This window comes from Hydractinia symbiolongicarpus, chromosome 2, assembly GCF_029227915.1.
Source record: "Hydractinia symbiolongicarpus strain clone_291-10 chromosome 2, HSymV2.1, whole genome shotgun sequence".
In the NCBI taxonomy this organism is placed as follows: domain Eukaryota; kingdom Metazoa; phylum Cnidaria; class Hydrozoa; order Anthoathecata; family Hydractiniidae; genus Hydractinia; species Hydractinia symbiolongicarpus.
This window is the reverse complement of record NC_079876.1, coordinates 22867669-22893474: the sequence shown is the minus strand read 5'-3', so window position 1 is coordinate 22893474 and position 25806 is coordinate 22867669. Positions and strand designations below refer to the sequence as shown.

The 25806-nt window shown below is 34.7% G+C and overlaps 2 protein-coding genes across 3 annotated transcripts; both read right to left on the bottom strand.

The window, feature by feature from the left end:
- Positions 1-503: 503 nt before the first annotated feature.
- Positions 504-5566, bottom strand: LOC130627173 (uncharacterized). The gene is made up of 2 exons (XM_057441367.1): positions 5398-5566; positions 504-1035 (listed from the first exon to the last, which is right to left on the bottom strand). The coding sequence occupies exons 1-2, from the start codon at positions 5433-5435 to the stop codon at positions 684-686; spliced, it is 390 nt and encodes a 129-aa protein (XP_057297350.1). The 5' UTR covers positions 5436-5566; the 3' UTR covers positions 504-683.
- Positions 5567-7323: 1757 nt separating this feature from the next.
- Positions 7324-13699, bottom strand: LOC130630222 (uncharacterized). Of its 2 annotated transcripts, none has more exons than XM_057443624.1 (6): positions 13558-13699; positions 13191-13234; positions 12864-13092; positions 10652-10923; positions 8462-9013; positions 7324-7887 (listed from the first exon to the last, which is right to left on the bottom strand). In XM_057443624.1, exons 1-6 carry the CDS (start codon positions 13587-13589, stop codon positions 7604-7606), a joined length of 1413 nt encoding a protein of 470 aa, XP_057299607.1. In that variant the 5' UTR covers positions 13590-13699; the 3' UTR covers positions 7324-7603. The 2 variants fall into 2 exon arrangements, with proteins under 2 accessions (XP_057299607.1, XP_057299608.1); XM_057443625.1 differs by having other exon boundaries at positions 12864-13041.
- Positions 13700-25806: the final 12107 nt, after the last annotated feature.

Sequence of the window (25806 nt, the reverse complement as noted above, 5' to 3'; positions counted from 1 at the left end):
TAATACTATTCGTTAGCCCGTGGAAGAATCCACGGGATCGCCCGTCCTTTATATATTGCATTTCGTGTTTCCGTAACAGGAGTCGCTTTTGACGCACGAACAGACAGACGGAATACGGCTATTATTATAGAGACAATAAAAACTGTTTTGTTTATATACCAAGAATTATTACCCGCGGTCGATACGCTAACCTAAGGTAACATTTCTCGGAAAAAATAGATAAAAAACTTGTATTTATTTACCAATAGCTACTTTGTTTGGGCGTGTAGAAACCAGGATTGTTTTCTAAAGATTTTTTACTATACCTATGAAAATATATCTCCGTACAGGCTAAACGTCGTTCTCAGGTAATTAGTAATAATCTAAATCATAGTAGTAATCTAAATCTCGGCCTAATAATATTTTGTAGGGATGGGATACTCATTTATTCTAAAAAAATTGAACCCAGACAAGGTCCGAAAATTAAAAACTTGTGCCTTCTTCTCTTTCAATATTCATCAGAATTATTTCTTTAAAAAAATTTTATTTGAATTTTGCAAATGCTCTAAAATTTTATTAGGACAAATCTGCATTGTTTATTTTAACAACAAAAAAAAAAGTGTAAGTAAGCAAGAAATATTTATTTTGTTGGCAGTTGATTCTGTCTTCGACGGTTATAATTTTTCTTTAAATTTGCTGTTAGTTTAATGAACGATTCGTGTTTCTCTCGCTACTTTAGCTAGTTGTTTTCGATCCTTATCCACTCCAGCATCAAATATACTCTTTCTTTTTAACGTTTGTTCGTGAATTGAACGTCTAACCGACATAGCTTCGCTGATTATTCTTTCTACCTCATCATCTTTTTTCCCAAAGGATGAGAAAAGCTGAGTAAATATTAAAAAGAAGGTAAATGTCATAACAGTGATATGGAAATAGTAAAGGGTTATATATGGTCCTATGCTGACGATAAGTGTGCAAATTGATATGGCTGGGCCTAAAGATTGAACAATGAATGGAACTTCTTCGTCTTGTTGGAACTTTGTCATGTTGCTTCTTCTAAATTAGAGAAGAAAAATTGTGTATGTATTTGACATTATATTTTAAAAATAGTTTTATAGTAACTGATTTTATTACGCTGTATAGAGCTGGTCTGTTTAGCCAAAGAATAATTATAATTGAGAAATTAAGACAGATTTCCTGTGTTAATACCTTAATTACGATGATTCAGATGGCAATTATTACCTCATAACTTTATTTAGGTAAATCGATCCAGGAATCTCACATACCAAGGAGACTTGGAATTAAATTGACCTATTTCAATATCGCCTTTTCATGTTCATGTTTGTTGGCGAAAATGAAAACATTGCATGAAAACGAGGTTAGTTTAGATAAAGTTCAGGATGCCAAGTTGTTTACAAGCTGTTCTGACATTAGTTATCAACAAATGTTGGTTTTATAATTTTTAACTGCCATATTAAAACAATTGTAGTGAATAAAAGTATATCGAGGGTATTAATAATGGTAGTGTGACAAAAATTATGAATATTTATTAATAATACGTGTGTATTTATGGCAACTTTAATGTTGGCTAGCTAGCTATAGCCAACAAACGCCTCGTTTCTTACTCCTCCAAAAAGTTTATATTATATACTGTAAGGCCTAAAATGTTTACCTAGTTTACTGAAACTTTATAACTTATATAACTATAATTTTTATATATTATAATTATATAGGCTATAATTATTTTCCTAAAAAAGTTACCAAGCTTTTCATCCTTGCCAGATATTATAGGTAGGATGTTACAGCTAGCTAGCTATGCACACACAGATGGTGTGGTGTCCAGCTATGTATCGTTATTATTGTCACACTCCCCTGCTAAATATGCTTTAACCATTGCGTTTAGTATACATTTCTAATAAACATATTTTTAGCTCAACCCAGTGTACTTAGTATTCCCAATTTTTTTATTTTTTCGGTTTGACTTTTCATAATCATATTAGTATTGTAGGCTTATCAATCTTTGAAAATATTTAGTAGGTGTAGTGTTGCTCTCTTCTCCAAGAAAATAGGTTCAGGGTTCTTAAAATTGTTCTTATTCTCTTTGAAATTAACTTGACAAAGCAAGATTAGGCCTCTATTTATTAATCACAGTGTTAAACTTGTAAGGTTGTTGTCTGTGTTATCGTCAACAAAAAAAAGGAAAATCCATTTATTAATTGTAAGGCCGTCTATATATATCTAAAACTTTCTTAACTTTCTTAGGCCATCTGGTTAAGTTATTGTGGTAAATCGATCGAGTATTAAACATATCTAAGTGAGTGCATTGAAACAACGTGTGACTTGAAACAAATCGTGACCGGTTTACTCATTTATAATTCTCTTAGCTTTTAAAGAAATCGCCCCCCCCCCCCTAAAAAAAATAAAAATAAAAATAAAAATAAAAAAAATAAAAAAAATAAATGCCTATTTATTATTATTTGATTAAAGTACATAGTTTTCTTTATAAAAATCTATTGGCCTTTTACAGTAGTAGAATGCTTAAATTCAGAAACTCAAGAAGTATAATACAGAAAAGTTTTTATGGTAATTCTATCAGAATTCTATCAGAAGAGCATCCTTTAACAAAATATTTTTCCATAAGTTGTTGTTTGTGTTTAGGTACAATTAAATTAAAATACCCATAGTTATACCTGACATGGAAGAACAATCTGGCAATACTTATAGAAATAATATTACTGGCAATACTCATTGGCAGAACAATTTGTGAATTTGTAAAACAACAACAATTTTCTGTAGCTGCAACTGTAACATTCTTACAGACCATAATCTTTAAATAATCGGGTGATTGCATTGCTCTTATTACAATTTGTTGAATATATAACATGAAGACCAGTATTCAGCCGAATACCACCAACCCAACATGCTTAGGATAGCCAAGTCATAATGTTATTTACAGATGTTTTAAAAAATAAAAGATATCCAATAACAAAGAATAAAGTGTATATATATGTCAACAACATTGTTTAAAGCTCCAACTAGCTAACTAGTAGTATATATAAAATCCAAACCAATCAACCTGAGCTAGCTAAACACTAGTAAAAAAACATAAACCAGCAACTTTAATAAGCCCAATGGGGTATAAAATAAATGCCAATTTCTATTTCTTTTACCAAAAGTTCATAGTTTGCCTACTTGACAAGTTAATTTGAGAAATAATAAAGGTAAACAGCGTGCATCACTTCGCTGGAAAATTGAAATTGTCTCTAAACTAACCTCGTTTTCATGTTAGTACGTCTATTCCGGCTGTGTATTTTGCGGAATGGAAATGGATATTGAAATAGGTCTATTCTTAGCCCTCCAACTAAATTTTCTGCAGAACCCGTGCCTGTCTCGACACGGTATTGTAGGCGGCAATTTGTTCTAGATGAGGGTCTTACATTTAGTTTGGCTTGGGCGAAGAAAATATTTTGAAAATTAGCAATTCTAGATTATTGGAAACGCCATTAAAACTCAATTAAATTTGTGCAACGAATTGGTTTTAAAAGGGCAAAAAACATCAATTTGAAAATAAAATGGCAGGACACCACACCTGCACCTTGCACCTTCCTTTAGTACTAAAATGAGCAAGAATTCTAGCTGTTAATACCATCAACGTGCAACAAAAACGTCTAGGGCACCTCGTAACCTTTGTGAGGATAAAAGATAAATTTCATATTTTATGTAGCACAAGAGATATAACCTGCGTTTGAAAAGCTCTAGTTCCAATTCTAGCAGCATAACTAATATGTTTTAATACGGAATGTGAATGTCAAAAGGAAAACTATAATTTTTTCTTAAACGACATATGTTATAGATAATATGCGAGTATAAAAGTGCAAATAGCTAGTTTAGCTGCCTGATAAAATATTTCGGAATTTCGGAGCTGAAAATTTAATTCTTTTATCGCAATATATTCCGTATACAAAGTTATATTATGTTGATAAAGGTCTATGGTTGATTTTTTACTCACTGTTCTGTCTTGTGTTTATTTACATCATGGTGTCATTTTGAAGTCATTTTGAAGTTTCTAATACACGTCTCAGATCACGCAGCTATATAAATTATTTTAATGATTTATTGCCGCTGCTAACATAAGCATGTTGAGATCTTTATTGTTATATATCATCTTTAAATACAAATAAATAGCTCAAAAGCGACCTGGCTACAATCATAGACAAAATTAGTGAACTCACTAAATTTTATATTCTTGAATAGCGTCCTAAGTCTTGAAGAGATTACGTAGACAATAAGGCTCTTATTTCCGGTCAAACAAATTAAATAAGAAAATAATGCTATATATCATCACATATCATCATTAAATACGAATAACTAAAAGCACTCTAGCTACGAAATTAATGAAACGCAGCCAGTTTTTTCGTTATTTATCAACAGGGCCAAAAAGGTGAAATGGTCATGTAAAATGTAATGTAAAACGGGATATACGAAAGTCGCAAAAGGCGGAAAAATGGTTGTTCTGATGTCAGCAACAATTAGCAGATTTCAGAGTATGGATTAAACCAAATAATCAAGATCCGAAGTTCTTAACATGTGAACTTCGCAATATCAAAATACGCGACTATAATATAGAAACAACTAATATGATGACTTGGGGCGACTAAATTTAAAATTATCCGTTCTGTTTCATTATATTTTGTCCATGATTATAGAGTGCTTATCGACATCTCAACTTTGTAACTAGCTACAACTATTGTGTTCCTCGTTCCTCGTAGTGTATAACGTGAAGTGATATAGTAAATATAATAAAATGATATAATGACGGTATTGAGAAAAGTTAAAACGAAAGAAGGAGAAGAAAATAATAACACTAGATAAACTAACCTGTTTTTAAAGTAAAACAAATCGACCTTATAATCTTGAAATATCATCAACAGAAAATTTTGATAAAGCTTCTTTTTAAACTAGCTTTATAAAATTAGCCTGAACTAATTAAAATACCACAATTTGAATTTTATTATTGTTGCAAGTTTCGATCTGTTGTTCCTTAGGAAATTGATGTTGTTGCAGAATTAGGTCAACAGATAATATGGTGAAGAAAGAAATTGCACGTCCCTTGAATTGTTTCTTTCTATTCTTATTTACTTATTTATTCATTTATTTTTTTGTTGTCGTTAGTTATTGTGTGTGTGGTTGTTGTGATGTTTAGTTGATTTTATTGTCCCTGCCGTTGTAGCTGTCGTTATTTTTGTTGTTTTCAATGTCGCAGTCGTCGCAATCGTTGTCGTTGTTCATGGTCGTTGAGATAACTCAATAATAGATAATTGTTTATAATTACTAATCAAGTGCATACCAGTCTCAAGTGGTTGTTGAAGAGACATTCTGTGCAAGTGCAATATTTTTTGATTGTAGAAAAGCACTTACCTACGTTTAGAAGACGACAACTTGACTTTCCCGAACATTTTCTTCTAAAGTTTTGATGTATTTTGTGAAAAAGTTTGTGTAAATTAGTAGTATAAATTGTGAGAGGGAAATTCTTTTCTTTATTTGTCAACTTTCGTTTCCCAATTTGTCAGAGATTTTTAACAGTTTAATTACTATTTTGATTAGTAATGAAAGAGAAATACGTGGAAAGATTTAGAAAGAGTAGTTTAACCCTATTTGGTATGATTTTTTTGCACCTCCGGGATACACACGGGGATACACACAGGGATACACACACAGGGATACACACAAGGATACACACAGGGTTACACTCACGGGATACACACACAGGGATACACACAAGGATACACACAAGGATACACTTATAAAATAAATTTGTAGTATGAGACAAAAGAACTAAAGTAACAACATTATTTTCCTAAGTTTAATATGGTGGTTTTGAGTAATGCCTAATAAATCGTGACGTCATCATAAGATGGAATCACAATTTTTTTAGGGTCCCAATCATAAAAATATTAATAGTCCAAAAAATTTCATAGCAATTGAGCAAGGAAATCAGATGATAATAAAATTTGAATTTGCTGCGCGAACTTTATGCCGAAAAGAACATTTTCACGAAAAAAACTAGTAATAATAATGCAAAGCCTCTTTCTTGCAAAATTATGAGGTTGGCATGACGTCATTCTAATTGTTAGCAGCGATACGGTAACAATAGTCATAGTTACATGGTCTGGGACGAGCGAGAGGCATTTTAAAAATAACAGCAAGCTGTAAGCAAACACGAGTCAGAAAGGTGACAATAAACTCAATTCCAGAACTTTATTTAATTAACAGTCACATGGAACAGGCACACATACGCATAAAGTTAAATAAATAAATTTTGCAGCTCCAAAGTTGCGAAATACTTTTTTAGTAGCTATTTACAAATGCTTATCATCTTCTAAGTTACTTCAGGAAGTTTACCTATTACTTTGGAAGTTACAAAAGGTTAAGCTTGAATATAATTATCTTACTTATGAGTGATTTATGTAGACGGAGCATTTATTTTCCTTATAAATGGAACTAGCCAACTTTGTGATTCGCTCCCCTGTGTCTATTATTTTTATGTTTCTTGAGGGAAAAAGCTGTTGCCGTGGGTAACACGCATTGTTTAATAAAGAAAGTTTTTTGTTCTAACGTTTTATTACACTTATGTTGTATGGACCACTTTCCCTGCGACGAAATGATTTGATTTTCCGTTAAGAACAATGAACACTCAATGTGCACTCATTCTTGTAGGTATCAAATCTAAGCAAGAGACCACTATTTGACTTCTGTGACAGAAGTCAAATAAAATTATTTAAAAAACAATTTATTTAAAATTGGTCAAACTTTTTTTAAAGAAAATATACTTAAAAAATTAATCTCAGTGGCTTTTGGATCTATTACTATTAACATCTGCTTGAATTTCAAAAATTGCTATTTCACCCTATGTCATCCTACTTTTCTACCTACGAAAACCTGAGAGAGTGTATAAAATTCAGCAAGGTTCCGTAAACTTTTGTAAACATCTGTTGTTTTACGTTTAATATCACGTTACTACTGTTTTGCTTGCATCGAATCGTCTCAAATTACAAAGCCGCTCAATATAAGCGCAACGGAGAATGCTCAGATGGCAAGTGCAAAAATTAAAGTTAAAATTATCTTTAGAACTTGAAACTTGCAATGCAACTTTTTTTTATTAAGAAAAATCATTTTGCATAATTTGGACACGTTTGATTCAATTTGAACAACCCTATGAAAAGTTATTGAGGGGGCGGATTAATATTTTTCGTCCTTCTTTGGGCGCTTTTTTATGAAAGCGGTTATTTAAGAGTGACCTTTGATTGAGGCATTAAGGTAGCATAAAAAAGCAAGGTGGGAAACTTTCATTTGCAAATCCAGTATATTGTCATCATTTTCTGAATCTTCTGGCTTATGCGTGAATCTTCTTTGCCAGATAGTTTCCATGTTAATAGTCACTAATTATTTACAGATTACATTTAACAAAAGCCTAGAATACTGAAATATTACTGAATTTAATAAAAATTGGCTAAAAAAAAAAAAAATTAATTCACAGCTTCATCCCTGCTAAAGCCTGATTCACATTTGCAACGCGAGCGCAAACTCAAGCAACATACGGAAGAATGTTCGTTCTTAAGTAAAATCAATCTAAGTTATCAGATTTTTCTTCCATATCAAATTTAGGTTCTGCAGCAGGAAGTTGACCATTCATGCACTTAATAATATTCCTAGCTTGCTGTTCTCCTAATTCGTAAGCAATATGCGTGTAACCAAGTTCGTAATCGGCTGTGTACTCTCCTGTAAACCACAGTCTCTGGTCAACTGGGTGTTGCAAAGCGACTACATCATCGCGCGTCTTGTCATTTGCATGGTGACTGTACGCGCCCATAAATCGAGGGTCAGTGCTGAAGTTGTGGTGTAACATTTCTAGAATAAATAAACTAAAGCACTCAATAGAATATATTAGATGATTGCACTTGAGCTTACTGTAAAAAACAGCAATTTAGTGCTAAAAACTTGATAAATGGTTAACAATTTCACTAAAATGGAAACTTTTGTTTAGATTAATGGACATCATGAAATTTTACTAGTTGCCTAAAGTTATAAAATTTGTTGTGCTTATAATAAAATAGTATGTTGTTAATTTCATTTTAAAAACTATAAATAAAGCGTTTTAAATAAAATAGACAATGTTAATTGACCGTGACATTCCCCGTACATCAATTTATACATTTTATAACATACAAAATAGATTTTTTAGAAGATATCTTATAGGCAAAAAAAAGAAGAATTGCAGAAGATATTGTATACTACAAACAGTCAACACACAGAATGTTAGTATATACCATTTTTTTAAGATGTGAACAAAAAAAGTAAACAAAAACAAAAACCTTCGGATATTCTACCTGTGGGACTTACTTAAAGGAATACAATTTTTACATGAGGTCCTCTTCACTGTATTTCTTTGGATAAAAAGCGTCTAACAATTACAGCTACTTACCACTCGGCTCAATCGTATCAGGATAGACACATTTCAAAGCACGAGTGAGTTCTTCTTTTATTTCTTTGTCTGATCTGTGCTGTAATTTGTAGCTGGCCTCACCAGTTATTGTTGCTAATAATATATTTGTGTCGGGATAAAGTCCTTTTTGCTTAAAATTCGTCCAATGATAGTTCTTTTCACCGAAGTTTGAAGCGAATATTATATAAGTTGCGTCATCCCAGAACTTTTTTTCAAATTTGAGAAATATTCTGGAATAGTTACTCATTGGCACCATTTTAAAAGCCTCTCGTTTCCATGTTGGCAATTTAGGAATAAATTTAACTGTGTTAGATTGCAGAACTCCTGAGCTGAACGTGGTTAGTATGTAATCAGCTGTGATTGACTTTCCATTTTCAAAGTAGGCAATGTATTTCTTTTGACCATGTAGTTTTTCTATCATGGTCACACCATGGTTTAAAAGTATTTTATTTTGAAATGGTTTTATTTCTTCTAATAATGGGTGGATATAACCACGTTTATCTGCTACGATATAGTCTGTACCATCGTAACCTAAATTCAGACAAATTATAGTATGTACATTACATGGAGTAACCACCTTGTGTCGTACTTGAATCTTGCGAGTTCTTCATTTCCAAAAAGAAAAAAAGAAAAAAACAAAGAAGTGTGAACAAATTAATTTTACATAAATCTTGTTTTTTAAAATTAAAAACTTCTAATGTTTCAACGTAAACTTTCCAAGAAGACTGATTAGATCAAGCTAGGGAGACAAAGTGAAAGCATTTTTATTGCGTGACAGACAGACAGACAGACAGACAGACAGACAGACAGACAGACAGACAGACAGACAGACAGACAGACAGACAGACAGACAGACAGACAGACAGACAGACAGACAGACAGACAGACAGACAGACAGACAGACAGACAGACAGACAGACAGACAGACAGACAGACAGACAGACAGACAGACAGACAGACAGACAGACAGACAGACAGACAGACAGACAGACAGACAGACAGACAGACAGACAGACAGACAGACAGACAGACAGACAGACAGACAGACAGACAGACAGACAGACAGACAGACAGGCAGACAGGCAGACAGGCAGACAGGCAGACAGGCAGACAGGCAGACAGGCAAACAGGCAGACAGGCAGACAGGCAGACAGGCAGACAGGCAGACAGGCAGACAGGCAGACAGGCAGACAGGCAGACAGGCAGACAGGCAGACAGGCAGACAGACAGACAGACAGACAGACAGACAGACAGACAGACAGACAGACAGACAGACAGACAGACAGACAGACAGACAGACAGACAGACAGACAGACAGACAGACAGACAGACAGACAGACAGACAGACAGACAGACAGACAGACAGACAGACAGACAGACAGACAGACAGACAGACAGACAGACAGACAGACAGACAGACAGACAGACAGACAGACAGACAGACAGACAGACAGACAGACAGACAGACAGACAGACAGACAGACAGACAGACAGACAGACAGACAGACAGACAGACAGACAGACAGACAGACAGACAGACAGACAGACAGACAGACAGACAGACAGACAGACAGACAGACAGACAGACAGACAGACAGACAGACAGACAGACAGACAGACAGACAGACAGACAGACAGACAGACAGACAGACAGACAGACAGACAGACAGACAGACAGACAGACAGACAGACAGACAGACAGACAGACAGACAGACAGACAGACAGACAGACAGACAGACAGACAGACAGACAGACAGACAGACAGACAGACAGACAGACAGACAGACAGACAGACAAACAGACAGTTATGAAATATAGCTATTTATTTGTTATTATAGTAGTTACCTTAGTAGATTTTAGGATTTAGAAATCTGTAATATTTTTTCTCTCGCTTAAAATTTATTTTCTGGCTGCCACAAAATAGTTTCTTGTTCGCCTCTCCTTTAAAGATGGGTATACTGACGTCAACAAATGTAGCGAAGTCCTTTTTCCTATTCAATTTAGTACCACCAAAAAATTAACCTCGCTACAATTAGGTGACCAAGTCAAATCTTATATTTTTGCCATATTATCCCCATATTATGCTTTCTTATATCTGGTCCTCATTACTCTGATCTTAGAATACTCGTTTGTATCAATAGAACTCACAACGCAAACGATTATTTTACCTTGTCCGGTAAACGAATAATTCTTTGCACTCATATTGACAGATTCCTCTCCGTTTTCAAATTCAATTATAAAATATTCGATTGCTTTTTTTAACCTGTTATTTGCTGTCCAGCCTGCTTCTGTTAAAGCCTTTTTAAGGTCAATGTTATAACAGCCTTCTTGCTTTGTTTTTCTTTCCATCATTAAATCCACCAGCTTTAGCTTCGACAGAAAAATACCATGCTCTTTGGTGACAATGTCTTCAGCATACTTCGTTCCGTTGCTCATATCCCTTTGAAAAAAGCGAAAAATAAGACATACGTTTGCAGTACACGATTACATAATCAGGCTAGAGTCACTGAAAAACACACACTAATCCCTAGGTTTGAAAAATTTTAATGTGAATTATAGATTCTAATATTGCTTTCTGCACGTGCCAAGAAAGACCTTTGGTCAGAAAAAACATGTCTTTTTCTGCGTTGCTATTACAAAAGCGCTTTTTCCACTTAATCATTGTCAAGCTAAGTAAAATGAGAATCAAGCATAATATTTGTGTAAGCCAATCGAGCAGCCAAAAGCCGGTGAAACAAGATAAGAAATTATTGTGGCCGGCACAGGATGGTGGCATATAAATTTTGTATTATTTCAGTATTCTGGCGGCACGATGTACGAAATACTGAAGCAGGAAATGTACAACGGGTAAATTCCCGTGGATTTGTCACGGGCTAACGACTAGTTTCTATACTAATAATGCCGTATTTTGTTTTTCCACAGGAAAAACGTAGTGGTACAGAAACACGAAATGCAATATTTAAAGGACGGGCGACCCCGGTAATTTTTTCCACTGGTGATCTAGTTCTTAAAAAATGGCCGTATTATTTAGACGTTGCAAAGTAATTCAATCGTGCTAAGGTTGCACGAAATAGCGATGCGGAAAACATAAACCACGGACGATGTGAATTTCGTCGCTGTGTTTACGGTCTACTGTTTGATCTTTTATAATAGCCGTATTTTGTCTATCTGTTTGCGAAGCTCGGATCGTGCTGAAGGATACACGAATTATTTACGCAGAAAATAGGAAGTGTGGGTAACTTTTTTCGATTTGACTACAAGTCTAACCCCTTATAGCAAACTTACGATGGCCCCTATGGCTCACGTTTCTTCCAAATTAAAATCACTTCTCTTCTATGATCCAAACAGTTCTCTTCTGTATTCTCACACTTCTCTTCTGAATTTTGACACATCTTTTCTGCACTTAACACTTCTCTGCATGTGGCCCCAAACTTTCTCTTCACAAGTAATTTAAAAATCTGGTCCGCAATTTTACACCCATGGTCTTTTCACTTTTCGCAAGAAGCATACTTGGCTAACACGTGCTCAATTTAAGAATAAAAATATTATTATTAAAATATTGTAGCAGGTCCCGAAGCATGTGCATGAATAAAATAATATCACGAATCAATTCAGATCAGTAGCAAAGTAATTAATTTTATTTATCAAGAGACACAATAAATGGCAAAATAGATGGCTACCGAGAGTCCTCAAAATCATGGTGGTGTCAACCAAGCAAAGCACATTTCCTTTCAAAAATGTCAGGCTAGGATTTTAGATTAAAACAATACGTATTTTGTTTAGAACAATAAAGAAATAATGGCCAGCCTGGTTAAAATTCTTATAAGATATTATATTAAACGGATACGTCATTTATTCACTCTCGTTTCCCTAATATATGAAAAACGCAAAAAATTTGGAGGTGACGGGTCGGTCATTTATTCAAAAAACGTGGGTTAGCGAAATCTAGCTTAATCAATATTCCGGAACGGAATTGGGTCCGGAAATTTTTTGAGTTCATGGAAGAAAAGTGTTTCTCACTTTGGAAAAAAAGTGTTTTGAACGGAAGAGAAGATTTTAGAGGAAAGAAGAGAAGTGTTTTAACTAAAAAGAGAAGTTTTTTGACTAAGATGAGAAAGGGTTTTTATTAAGAAGAGAAGTGGGGCCATCGTACAAACTACCACATAGTTCTACCCGAAATATGTGTGGATATTCGTGGATTTTTCTATGAGATAACCTAATAACTAATTCATTACATCGTAAAGCTTTAGATGGATATTTCACTGGACAAATGAGCTATAAATAAAGCTGTTTTTAGCCAATAGTGAGAGTGGCAAGAATCTTGATTGTGTAAACAATGCACTAATGGGAAACCCGAATAAATTTCATACAAAAGCCTACCTGTATACGACATTTTTAGCGGAATAGTCATCTTTCACCATTCTCAGGCCATACTTTTTGGATAATTGGTAAAACTTATGGTTCCTGTCAGCTGAATGAATAGAACCGGCCCCTAAGGCGACTGTTTCACCAGAAAACGTGGCTGACTTTACTCTTCCACCTATGTAATCATTTCCTTCTACAACAAGAAAATCATTGATGTTGTTTTTGTGGAAATGAACAGCCGCCCCTGTTAAATTAAAGCAATAACAAACTGCAATAAACGACGCGAAAGTAAACAAAGCAAAAACAAACAAAAAATGATATAAACAAACATATTTAGTTCACCTAATCCAGAGCATCCAGCTCCCAGTATCAATACTTTGACATCCCTATGGAAAGTACGAAAAAAAAATTAGCGTATTTAAATTTTAAAAAAGTTAAAAAAGGAAATCAAGTTGTTTTAAAACATCTTCAAATTAGAATAGATAAATAAAAAACATAAAAATCTCTTGCAAGATTTTTATTTCAGTACCTGATGAAGAAATGTTTCCTATATTCTTACTACTCTCAGAATAGGATTAATATATATACTAGTCGATAAGCATGTGAAAAAGTTCAACTAAGCAGAAAAAGATAGACAATATCCGTCGTTTGAATTTTTTTGACGTCAGTATTGGCACATTGATACATACAAAAAATGTATACAGTGTACCTCGTTATTGCTTGAACAGTCTTAACAGCCATTAGGAAAATACTTCTTAGAAACTTATATTTACTTTATGTAGATGCATTTAGACTCGCAGAAAATGTGAATGTTTTTTTATACACAACACAACTAATTACAGTGGTTTAACTTCGACTATGCAGAAAACAAGGAGAAAAAAAGTAAACGATTAACTTCAATAGCATAATTACAGTGTACAGAATAAAAGCTTTTTTAAGCAAGCGATAAGCAATCAGGATTATTTTAAATAACCAACCGCAGTAATTATTATTTAACTTTTCAATCATTCCATTACGCAATGTTAACATTTTAGTTCATTATAGTCACTTGAACAACATTTGAATAATCGAGACAAACTTTTTTGCCTGACTTAACTGTTGAGTTGAAAATAAAATATCAACATCGTGTCAAAACAAGACTAACCGACTGTTTCTATCTTTTAAAATTAAAACAATACAATCCTTGTTTCCTCATACTATATAATTGTTGATTTTATTGAGCCCATTCTGCCTCATAATGGCACCCCGAGTGCCGCTCTGCCTCTTTCGACTTATTCTCGCAAGCGAAGCAGACAAAAGTTATTTTTAAAATTTTATCTAAAGTTGTCTCAGCAATCATTCCGACTAACACAATGGAAGATAATGGAAACGTTTTATCGGAAATTTCTTCGGAGAATAGCTAGTGGTGATTTAGACCACGAAGTCGGGGAGAAACGTCCCCTAGAGCATAGTATCCAAGAGGATACTGATGACTACGAACCTTGCTTTAAACGAAAACGGTTTGAAGCTTTATCTGATGAGAGGATGAATGATTACGAACTGCCTATTGAACTAGCAGAGTATGCTAACAAATACATGCAGCGTTTCGTCCTAGACAGGGGCTTGAAAGACAGTGTGCTGGATGAAAATGCAGTTCCTACAAATATCATCAAGCCAAAAAATTGGATATATTCTGCAAATTGTTTGAAGAAAGCAGAAAACGTATTGAGTTGATTTTGGATGAGGGATTGTAGCGAATCCAACAAAAAATACGCAATGTTTTGGAGCCTTTGAGCCGTACATGGTATGCAATTGAAGCGTCACTTGGTGCATCAAGGGAAAACCCTGAGGAAATTTCCTGGAAGGATCTATCTCAATCAGTTGAGCAAATTGTACTGTTATTGGGACAAGCTTTTAATACTGTTTCATATCACCGAAGATGAAATGTGTTGTCGGCTATTATGCCAGACAAAAAGAAAGCGAAAGTCACGTTGAAAGACGAATCGCAAATTTTGGAAATTCCAACAGAAGACAATCTGTGAAAAAATTTCAGGAGCACGTAATCGATACTGCAAAGACAAAGAAGAAATCAAAAGAAGTTTATGGTTTGGCAAGAAAGTCCTCATCATCGACTTCAAGAACAAACAGTTTCAAACGGCCCTTTCGAGGGGAGCCCTCATTGGACAAAAAACAATGGGGGCGTTTTAAGCCGGCCCCACGCCACAACCAACAACAAATTAGTAACTTCAAGCAGACAAGTATTCCAAGACTTGGAGGTAAGAAATCAAAATTTGAGGGAGACCTTCACCAGGTTGACTCCATTGAGAGCAATAAACCTGAAATGTCCAGAAATAATTCCTTTAAGGAATCTGCAACACGTTCATCCCTCAGTGAGGCATTTGTTTCTTAAAAACAAAACGCTGAGTCTCGAAAATATCAATTACCCATTGGCAGGAAGACTAAAATTTTTTGTAGACAACTGGGAAATACTAACAAAAGACCCAGAAATTTTGGAGTATGTCTCGGGATTGCAGATTCCTTTCATGGAACAACCAAAACAACTAAAAATACCTCAGAACTTCCGAATAAATTAGAAGGAAGTTGCTCTAGTGATATTCACCAAATTGATGAAAATGAAAAGCCAGTCGAGGGAAAAATTGTTTCAAGCAAGAGATACTCTCATTTTTTTTCTACAAAATTTGGGATTTGTCATCAATTTTCCCAAGTCTATTCTGGAGCCAGTCCAAACAATAAATTTCCTGGGTGTAGAGATAAATTCAATGAACATGAGCATGAACGTGCCCCAAGAAAAAGTGAAAAGAATAGAGGAGAAATGCAAAGAGGTACTGAAAAAAACCTCAATAACTGTGTGGGAACTGAGCAGTCTGGTTGGCAAACTATCCTTAACCTCCCCAGCGGTCATTCCAGCAAACTTACAGATAAGATATATGCAAAAGTGCTTGATAAAAGCTTTACAATTAAACAAAAGTTACCAGGCAGTTGTTCATTTAGACCCACAGGCTCTATGGGAAATCCGGTGGTGGCTGAACAATTTGGCACTGACCCAGGGAAGATCAATATTAAAATCCCTCCAGGGGGTAATAATCCAAACAGATGCATCCAAACAAGGTTGGGGAGCAGTTTTTCAGGGAAGGAATATAGGGGGGCAATGGTATCTGCAAGAATCTAACCTTCACATCAACATCTTAGAAATAAAGGCAGTCTATCTAGCTACACTAACTTTCTACAAAATGATGCCCTTAGAACATATTCACTTTCAAATAGACAATATGACAGCGCTAGCTTATATAATGAAAATGGGGGGCACCAAGGACCCTCGCTTGATTCAGTTATCAAGAGACCTGTGGACTTTTCTATTATCCAAGGAGATCACAATTACAGCAGAACATCTACCATGGAAACTGAATGTGAAGGCAGACTGGATGTACAGAAACTTAGTGGACTTGAGCGAATGGCTTCTAGATCCTCGATGATTCAAGACTCTATGCAAAAGGTGGGGCACACCAGACGTAGACCTATTTGCATCAAGACTTTTTCATTAGGTACCGAGTTACATGTCTTGGAAACCAGACCCAGGTTGCTTAGCGGTTGATCCCGTTAAATGTTCTTTGGATTATATTTTAAATTTTTTAGCTGAAATGTTCGAACAGGTGTTTCAGTATAGCACTACTAATGGATACAGATCAGCTATCTCTGCATTTCATGCCCCTATTGATGGTTTTTATGTAGGCAAACATCCGAGGGTGTGAATTAACCATGGGTGTGGCAAATAAGAGACCTCAACAACCCAGATTTGTGTTTGTGTGGGATGTTCAACAGCTCTTATCTTATTTAGGAAATTTGTCGGAAAATGAACATCTAACAAATCGCCTATTAGTTTTAAAAACTGTCATGTTGTTGGCATTATGTTCAGCTTCCAGGGGATGAGAACTGAAACTATTAGATACCCGCTACATGGTTAAAATACAAACTTCGTACGTTTTTGAACTTTCTGAGAGAACAAAAACTCGGAAAAAAGGGAGTCCCCCACCAACAATTGAGTATCATGAGTTTTCAGAAAACAAAAAATTGTGCATTGTTTCTTGCTTGAACCAATACATTGTAAGATCCCAGGGTTGGCGTTGTAACCAGCAATGTCAATTGCTACTAAGTCCAGTCAAACTTTATCGTGAAGTGGTTCGTAGTACTATTGCAGGTTTGATAAAGACTGTACTTAAAAACGCAGGGGTAGACATCAAACGTTTCACAGCACACTCCTGTCGATCAGCATCTTCATCTAAAGCAAAGGGAATGGGTTTGTCCATGGAAAGTATACTTGATCGGGGACAATGGTCTTCAAAATCTTCAACCTGGCAAAAACATTATCATAGACCTATTTTGAATAAGGCTAAAATATACCAGAACAAGGTGTTTTAAAATAAGCTTTGAACTGAGGCAGAGCGGCACTTGGGGTGCCATTATGAGGCAGAATGGGCTCGACTATCCAATATTAAATCGTATGGAAATTTCATATGAAATAAAATTCCCCAATTACGTAAGGCGCGTATCGCCGCAATGTAATTCAGGTTTTATAAATATAAAATTGAAATACGATTTAATATTGTCCCACCCACCAGCCGTTGCTTCAAAGAGACAACGTAATGCATGATTTTTTTTCCTTTATCTTGATAGGTAATCGTTCAAACTATAGAAGGTGAAGCCTGTGGCAGACCACAGGTCTGTTCGAAGTCGTACACTTGGTTTTTATTGACGACACGCTTTTGTAATGTTTATATTTGTAGAACATAGCATTTTATCAACGTTTTTTAATTTGTTCTTAATTGTAACATTAGCTTCACCCGGTGTACCAGAAAACAAGTACTCCCTGAGAAAAAGTACTCCCGGAGTACTTATTTCCCGGAAATAAATACTCCCGGAGTACTTTTATCCTGGGAAAAAAGTACTCCCTCTAGGAAATAAGTACTCCCCCGATTAAAGCTACGGAGTACTTTTTTCCTAGGAAAAAAGCACTCCCAGAAGAAGACTCTCCATTGCATGTGTATGAAAAAATTCGAATGTTTATGTTATTCAAGCTTCTTAATTTTAATCAACATGTCGACGAATAAGCATGTGAAATTGCAAGATATTGAGAATTATATTAGAAATGGGCAGTACCCTGCTCATATAAAAAAAAAAGGAGACAAAAGTAACTTTAGGAAATCGAGTAAAAACTTTTCAATTGTTGATGGTCATCTGACGTTTAAAGGGACCAGAAGAGTTATTTTTGAAAATCAAAGAAAGAATGCCATCATTCACGACATACACGAGGGCATCAATGAAACTGTCGAGTCAGTGGCAATGAGTGGTCATAGAGGACGCGACTCGACCTACCAAAAAGTATCCGAGAGATTTTATTGGCATGGTATGGTCGATGATGTTAAAAACTATATTCGAACTTGTCAAAAATGCCAAAAACAAGGGAAAATAGTCAAGAATATCTCACCTGAACTTCAAAGTATCCATGTCGATTCAAATGTTATGCAACAAGTTGGGGTGAATATATGCAATCTACCCGAAATGAATGGCTACAAACACTTGATTGTATTGATTGACTATTTTTCAAAATGGTTAGAAGCCAAACCTGTTCAAGACAAAACTGCCCCAACTGTAGCAAGATTTTTGTACGAAATGATCTGTCGTCATGGCTGTTTTAAGACACAAATTAACGACCAAGGGAGAGAATTTGTGAACCAAGTATCTGATGCCTTGCTTAAACTGACAGGGACAGACCAAAGGGTGACCTCAGCTTACCACCCTCAGGCCAATGGATTGTGCGAACGGCAGAATCGGACTATTAAAGATACGTTAATTAAAGTCTTGGAAGAAAATCCAGCAAAATGGGTAGATGTTATCGATGGTGTTCTTTTTGCACACCGCGCAAGTATTCACTTTTCGACAAAATTTTCGCCTTTCTTTTTACTGTATAATCGACACCCTACTTTACTCATTGACGTAAAGTACGACTTGATCAAGGAACCTGCAGAACTTGGCAAATTTGATGATCCTTTCGACATTGAGTCATTCAAAGATATCCTAAATTCGAGCTTGAAGCTACGAGAAGTATCACACTGTATTGCAGGGGAAAACATCGAAAAGGCCCAGAAGAAGCAACAAAGAGATTACAATAGACGCCACAGTCAGCCTGAATCAACCATACCCATTGGCTCACAAGTACTCCTTCAAGATCTGAAACGACAAGATCGAAAGGGTGGGAAATTCAAATTCAAATGGGTTGGTCCATACACTCTAACATCGATATCAAAAAGAGGCTTATGTGAACTCAGTAATGCAAAAGGGGTTACATTGAAAAAAAAGTATAATGTTTCCGTCGTAAAACCTTTTTATGCAAGTGAACCGCAAGAGTTTGAAGATACCAGTAAACCGCTAGAGTCTGGAGACGAAGGTCAACCGCAAGAGTCTGAAGACGAAGGTGAACCGCAAGAGTCTGGAGACGAGGGTGAACCGCACGAAGGTGGACCGCAAGAGTCTGGAGACGAAGGTGAACCGCAAGAGTCTGGAGACGAGGGTGAACCGCACGAAGGTGGACCGCAAGAGTTTGGAGACGAAGGTAAACCGCAAGAGTCTTGATTTTAGAATATTCAACTAAACATGATTTTGGTGCTTTCATATCCATTGCAAATACTTGTTCCAGATTTCGAACAATCATCCAACCAAGAAGAAGTAGCCTCTTGCCATCCGTCTACCTGGATTTCTACAGTGATTTTCTGGAAAAGCTACTATTCTATGGAAACAAAGTGAAAGTGAGTGTAATCAAACTTTCTCGACATTTTGGTTCAGGAAGTGGCACGATCGATGATGTCTGTAAAGCAATTTCACACAAAAATTGGAAATCGGCTTGGTTGATTCTTGAGAAGCAAAAGCACAGCTGGTTTCTAATTGATCGTGTCTTTTGGAGAAAATCGTTTCCCAAAACAAGCCAGTTACCCGAAACCGAATCAAACGAGTGGCTTCGTAACCGTCTCTATATCTTGAAACAAAAAGATAAGGATATCTTGATCTCTAAAGATAGTTGGTTGAACGACAACCTAATGGATGCGGCTCAAAAGCTGATTTGTCAAGAAATCGGAACCCCTCTGACGTTCCAGACAGTCCTGAATTCCCAAAAGAAAAATGTTGAGCCATATGAAGCCGTTAACCAAGAGCACATCCAACTACTTCATGATGGTCGCAATCACTGGATCCTCAGCTTTTGCTCTAATGGTCGCGTTCAAGTTTGCGACAGCTTGAATCAATTTCTAACGCTCTCCTCGAAAAAATCAATCAAATCCTTATACAAAAATTACTTCACTGGAAAAGAGATTATTTCTTTCGTGGAAGTACAAAAGCAACCTGATGCCTATAATTGTGGCCTTTTCGCGATAGCGTTTGCAGCTGAACTTCTGGACGGAAAGTCACCCTCTGACGCTGTATTTGTTGTTGATAGAATGCGAGCACATTTGATATCATGTCTGGAAGAACAAAAACTGAGACCCTTCCCTAAGGTGTCCGAAATTTGATTTACTTTTGAATGACATTAGTTTTATCTTTGATAATTTTTTATATTTGTTGATTATTTTTCTTGATTGAATTTTTTCTTTTCTTCATTACCTTTTATAGTTTTATAGTTTTATAGTTTTATAGCTAGAGAGACTTTTATTTGGTTTTGGTTTATTGCAAGTCTTTGAGAACAGGAACTACACATTTTCGAATTGATTAACAAAACAAAAAATAATTTCTATTTCGTTTTTCTATTTTAAACGATAAGGCTAATCATATATAAATTACGGTACGTTTCATTCGCTAGATTTGTTGTATTATTTTATATGTTTTTTACTTACCTTAACTTACCATTTTTTGATTGAAATGAAGGCTAAAATGCCAAAATTTACTTACGCTTTTAGATACCGAAAAACACCCCTTTTTGAGCTGAAGAGCAACAATTGAAAAAGAGTAAGATTTGATTGTAAATTTCCCTTTTTTATCTGACTTTAGTTTTGATTTTTTTCGCAACTTGTTTGACTTTTACACTGCGAAATTTTAACAATTATTATGCATTAAAGTAGTTTTTATTTCCTTTTTCTTTTATTCTTTATCTTTATTATGTTGAGTTTTTGTGATGTCGGATAACACTAATCATTCTTCACAGAAAACATTTTTCTCTTTTTTCATTCTTTCATTTCCCATAATGATTTTGCCATCAATTAAATACTTTCGTCACAAACAAGTTTATGGCAAAAAAAAAACAAGACGACTGAAAAGTCGAAAATTTCGCTAGAAATTAATAATGACGGCTTATATTCGATCAAAAGTTATCGCAAATTGTTCTCCCAGTACCAAAACTTCCTCAAATCGTGACGTCATCAAAAAAATTTCGAAATATTTTTACATCGCGTGATAGCTTTCATAACAAAGATCCTTTGTGCAAAATTTCATGCGAATCGGTTCATCCAATCAAAAGTTATCGCGAATTGTTCTCCCAGTACCAAAAATTCCCCAAATCGCGACGTCATCAAAAAAATTTCGAAATATTTTTACATCACGTGATAGCTTCCATAACAATTCATAATTATTGTCAAAACTATACTTCAAGGCTCAGTTTACCCTCGTACTTAGGGATCGTTCACATATGACGGCAGCCTTCATAGGGGAGGGGGGTCTAAAAGTCTGACAAAATCTGACTTAAGAAGGGGAATCCATTTTCGCGGTCAAAAAATAAAATCAGAAAAATTGCATCTTGCGTGAGCTAATTTCCTGGTTTTGACCTATTTGGGACGAGTTTCTTTTATTTTCCTAGGGGTTTGTGAAGAATTTTCAAGAACTTTTCGAAATAATATACTTCGCTGGTTCAAATCTTGGCAAAGAAAACCCGCAAATAAGCGAAAATTAATTCCCTCAATTTCTATTTCATGTCTTAAGCGTGCTTATTTCCTAAAAAATTTATACTCCCGGAAGTACTTATTTCCCGAAGGAGTCTTTATTTCCTAGGATAAGAGTACTCCCGGGAGTATCAATTTCCTGGGAAATATATACTTGGAAGTACCTTTTTCCCGGAAATAAATACTGGGGAGTACTTTTTTAGGGGAGTACTTATTTTCCGCGACACCGGGGGTGCCATTATTCGCGAGAATGGGCTCGATTATCCAATATTAAATCGTATTTCAATTTTATATTCATAAAACCTCTATTACATTGCGGCGCTACGCGCCTTACGTAATTGGGGAAGTGTTTTGCCAGTACTGGCTTGCTAGAACTGACAGCTTAAGAAAAAAGTGTATTCTAAATAATGCAATAAGTGAGAGATATGGATTCTTTTCATATCTTCCTAACAATAAATTAGATCAGAAAAAAACAACAGTATTGGAGTAACTTGATATATTGGTATGGAGGTATGTATTGGTATGGAGGTAGAGTGGTGTCGAAAACTGAATGAGCGAGACACACATATTTGTATTTATATTACGTTCTGTATAAATCTTGTTAGTTAAAAAAACAAAATTTGAGATATTAGTGGTCGTTTATAACATGGTCCACCGAGACGGAAACTGTTATTATTATTAAAACGTTTATTATTATAAATATAAAAAGTTTAAAAAAGAGTAATTATTTAAGAGTTTAATTTAATTGCAATCATGGCTGTGTTGAAAAATTGTCAAAGAAAAGAAATTTGTTAGTAAATCTTATTAAAAAAGCTGTAGTTGAGAATGAAACAATCTTGAAAGGTGAAATAAATGATGAGAGTAAATCGGAATTGAGTTCGAGAGAATAGGTGATAAGAATGAAATCGGATATTGTTGTTGTATGATGATAAATTGTATGATGAAATATGTGAACAGGTTAGTGAAGAACAAGCAATCGCAGAATCAGAAAAATGTGATGAATTTGAAGTGTAGGTCAACAAACATATGCAGAGAGTTAGTAATACTATGGAGAAACAAAATAAATCTGAGAGTAGAAGTAGAAACCCAGAGAAAACTAAAAATTCTGTACGCTTACCAAAAATTAAGATAAAAAAATTTAGTGGTGATGTCACTGAGTGGACATCGTTTTTTGATTCGTTCGAGTGTGCAGTGGATAAGTGTGAAAGCCTGAGTCCTGTCGAAAAAATAAATTATTTAATTAATATGTTAGGGAGAAGCGGCAACTGCCGTTAAGGGACTACAACTATCACATACAAATTATCACATCGCGTTAGAAATGTTGAAGCAAAGATTTGGGGATGAACAAATTTTAATATCGAGTTTCATGAATAAACTTTTGAACTTAGAATGCGCAGATAGTATGTCGAATTTGATCGAGCTACAAAAACTGTATGATACAATAGACACACAAGTTAGAAGTTTGAAATCTATGGGTATAGAAGAGAAAAATTATGGAGCTATGTTGATACCTGTGATTATGTCTAAGTTACCGCAAGATGTTAAACTTGTCATTAGTCGTCAGTTTGGAAAGGATACATGGGATGTTACGTTAGTTCTAAACGCATTACGGAGAGAATTAGAAGCAAAGGAAAAAGTGAGATCAATAGATGTAGATGAGGGAAAAATTCCGACTGGTGCTTCCTTATATGTAGGTTCAAATCGACCGTCAAATCGTCCGTATCCATGTGCATTTTGTAAGAAATCGTCACACAAATCACATCAGTGCAAAACTGTTAGCAAACCATCGGCAAGAAAGGATATTTTAATGAAGGAAAAACGTTGTCTATTGTGTTTGAAACCAGGACATATAGTTAAAGAGTATTACTCAAAAGGGAAGTGTTTTAAGTGTAATAAAAGACACAATGTTAGCATATGTTTTTCTTTCGATAAAGAAAAGGAAGAAAAAAATAGAGAGAAGGAAGAGAAAAATGATGAAACGAAGGGGACAAATGTTACCTTAGCAAACAACCAATTGAACTCAGTATTCACAACTGCCAGAAGGCTTTTCTGGCCTTCTGTCAGTTGAAACAAGAAGATTTTCAACTATCTACGCTTTTGTGGAAATGTGCTATTGGGGTAGCAGCAATACTTGCATATAGAGGGTGATGTCGATTAAAAAAACACCGTATATAAAGAACTTTTACTATAAAAAAATATCAGTAACATTTTTTATTTATTTTCTTTTAATAAATTGTTTTCAAGAACCATGAATAACAAAAGAATACACAATTAACTATATATACAAGTATATCTTCTTATATATTAATTCCCTTGTGTGAGTAAAACTGTGAGTCCACGACACGGAAATCACGGGTCACTTTCTTATGACGTAGCGTTTCGCTAAAATTTAACAAGTTAAAAAAAACGCACAGCTGGGGGTTACTATTTAAACATTTAATTCTCTTTTCTTATTACTAAAAAATAAAACTCTTTTTATTATTTTATTAAAACTAATTTTTAATTTAGTTTTAAATGTTTTTATATGTTTTTTTGTTTTAAAAGCCCTGTTGTTCGTTATAGATAGAATAATTTAATTTTACCCCCGGTTTACAATGTGCGCGCGTATCTAACGGAAACAAGTTGTTTATCAACTGAAAAATGAAACCGAAGCAAAGAAGGTTGTCTCTTTTTTAAAGTAATCCTGAAAAAAGTATTTCAAATAATTTTTACTCATCATAAGGTTAGCGTAAGCCTCATTTTTGTGTTCTGGGACCGAGGTTGCTTCCTTTTATAAAAAATCTATCGAATTCGAATATGAATGTAATTAGAATCTAAAATGTAAAAGAAGAAAGTGTTATTGTCGAACGAAGTTGGTGTTGTTAGTTAGAAATACTTTTTTAAAAAAAATAAAAAATGTGCGATGATATAACATTACAAATAGAATTGATTGAAAATGTATCAAATAATTGTAATCCAATTTATGAAGCGAAGTTTAGTAGTCGAAGTCAAAAACTGATTGAACTTTCATCCAGAGAACGCTAGCAAGCTACCTGCTGAGAAAGCGGAAGAAATCAGGTGTGTTGTTTAGATTATTTAGGAGAGAAATGAATTTGGGTGTATACAGATATTTTAGCCGTTTCTTTCAGAGCTAAATTTCTCCTTAAATATTAAGTTTGTTGTTGTGTCTTGCGCCGGAAAATATTTTCTTTAAGCCCTTATTTTGCAAGATATACTCTGAAAAATGGGTGAGAAGTTTAGAATATCCTAGGAATATGTCTAAGCTCGATAATTTGTTTTAAGTATGAACATTTGTATGCCGCACAAAATTGATTAAAAGTTTACTTTTTTTATTATATATCAAACGAACTGAACTTTTTTGTGTCCAACCAATAAGCCGTTACATGTAGTAGAAATTGCAATTAGCTAGCTATAATAACTTATAGCATGCTTTATTTTATTGAGGCATTATATATTTTCAGGCCATAGTCATGCTAAGAACATATTGAGAATAATGAGGATAGCATTTGTCAAAAAGGTTAAGAACATCAGGCTGAAACTAAAACACACTATTCTTATAAAATACAGCGTATATATCCTAGAGAAGAATTTACATAAACTGTAAGAAGTAATTTTTCCGTTGTTACTGTTTTTAACACTACAGACTGTGTGAATCAGTGTTGATGTCGTTTTAGAAAACCTAAACCTAAAACCTAAACTTACATCAATGTTTACATCTGTTACGTTGCCGTTTGAAATATATTCGATTCTTAAATTCGAAAACGCTGCATTGTTATCTTCTTTAATTTTATGCGTGATTTTCTTAATTATAAGTTAGGGTCTGGTAAAGCAAACTGTTCTTTTAATATGTTGGATTGAAATATTTCGGTAGAATATCTGATTTTGTATGACTTTGTATCAAAAATGTTTGATTTTTTTTTTTAATGTTTGGTATCCCTTTTTTCCCTGGTGTACTTCTGGAATGGCAAAGCAAGTATATAGTTTTAGCGCATTTCGCTCTTTACGTAACGGTTCTTAGACACCTTTGATATTTTTGAAAAATC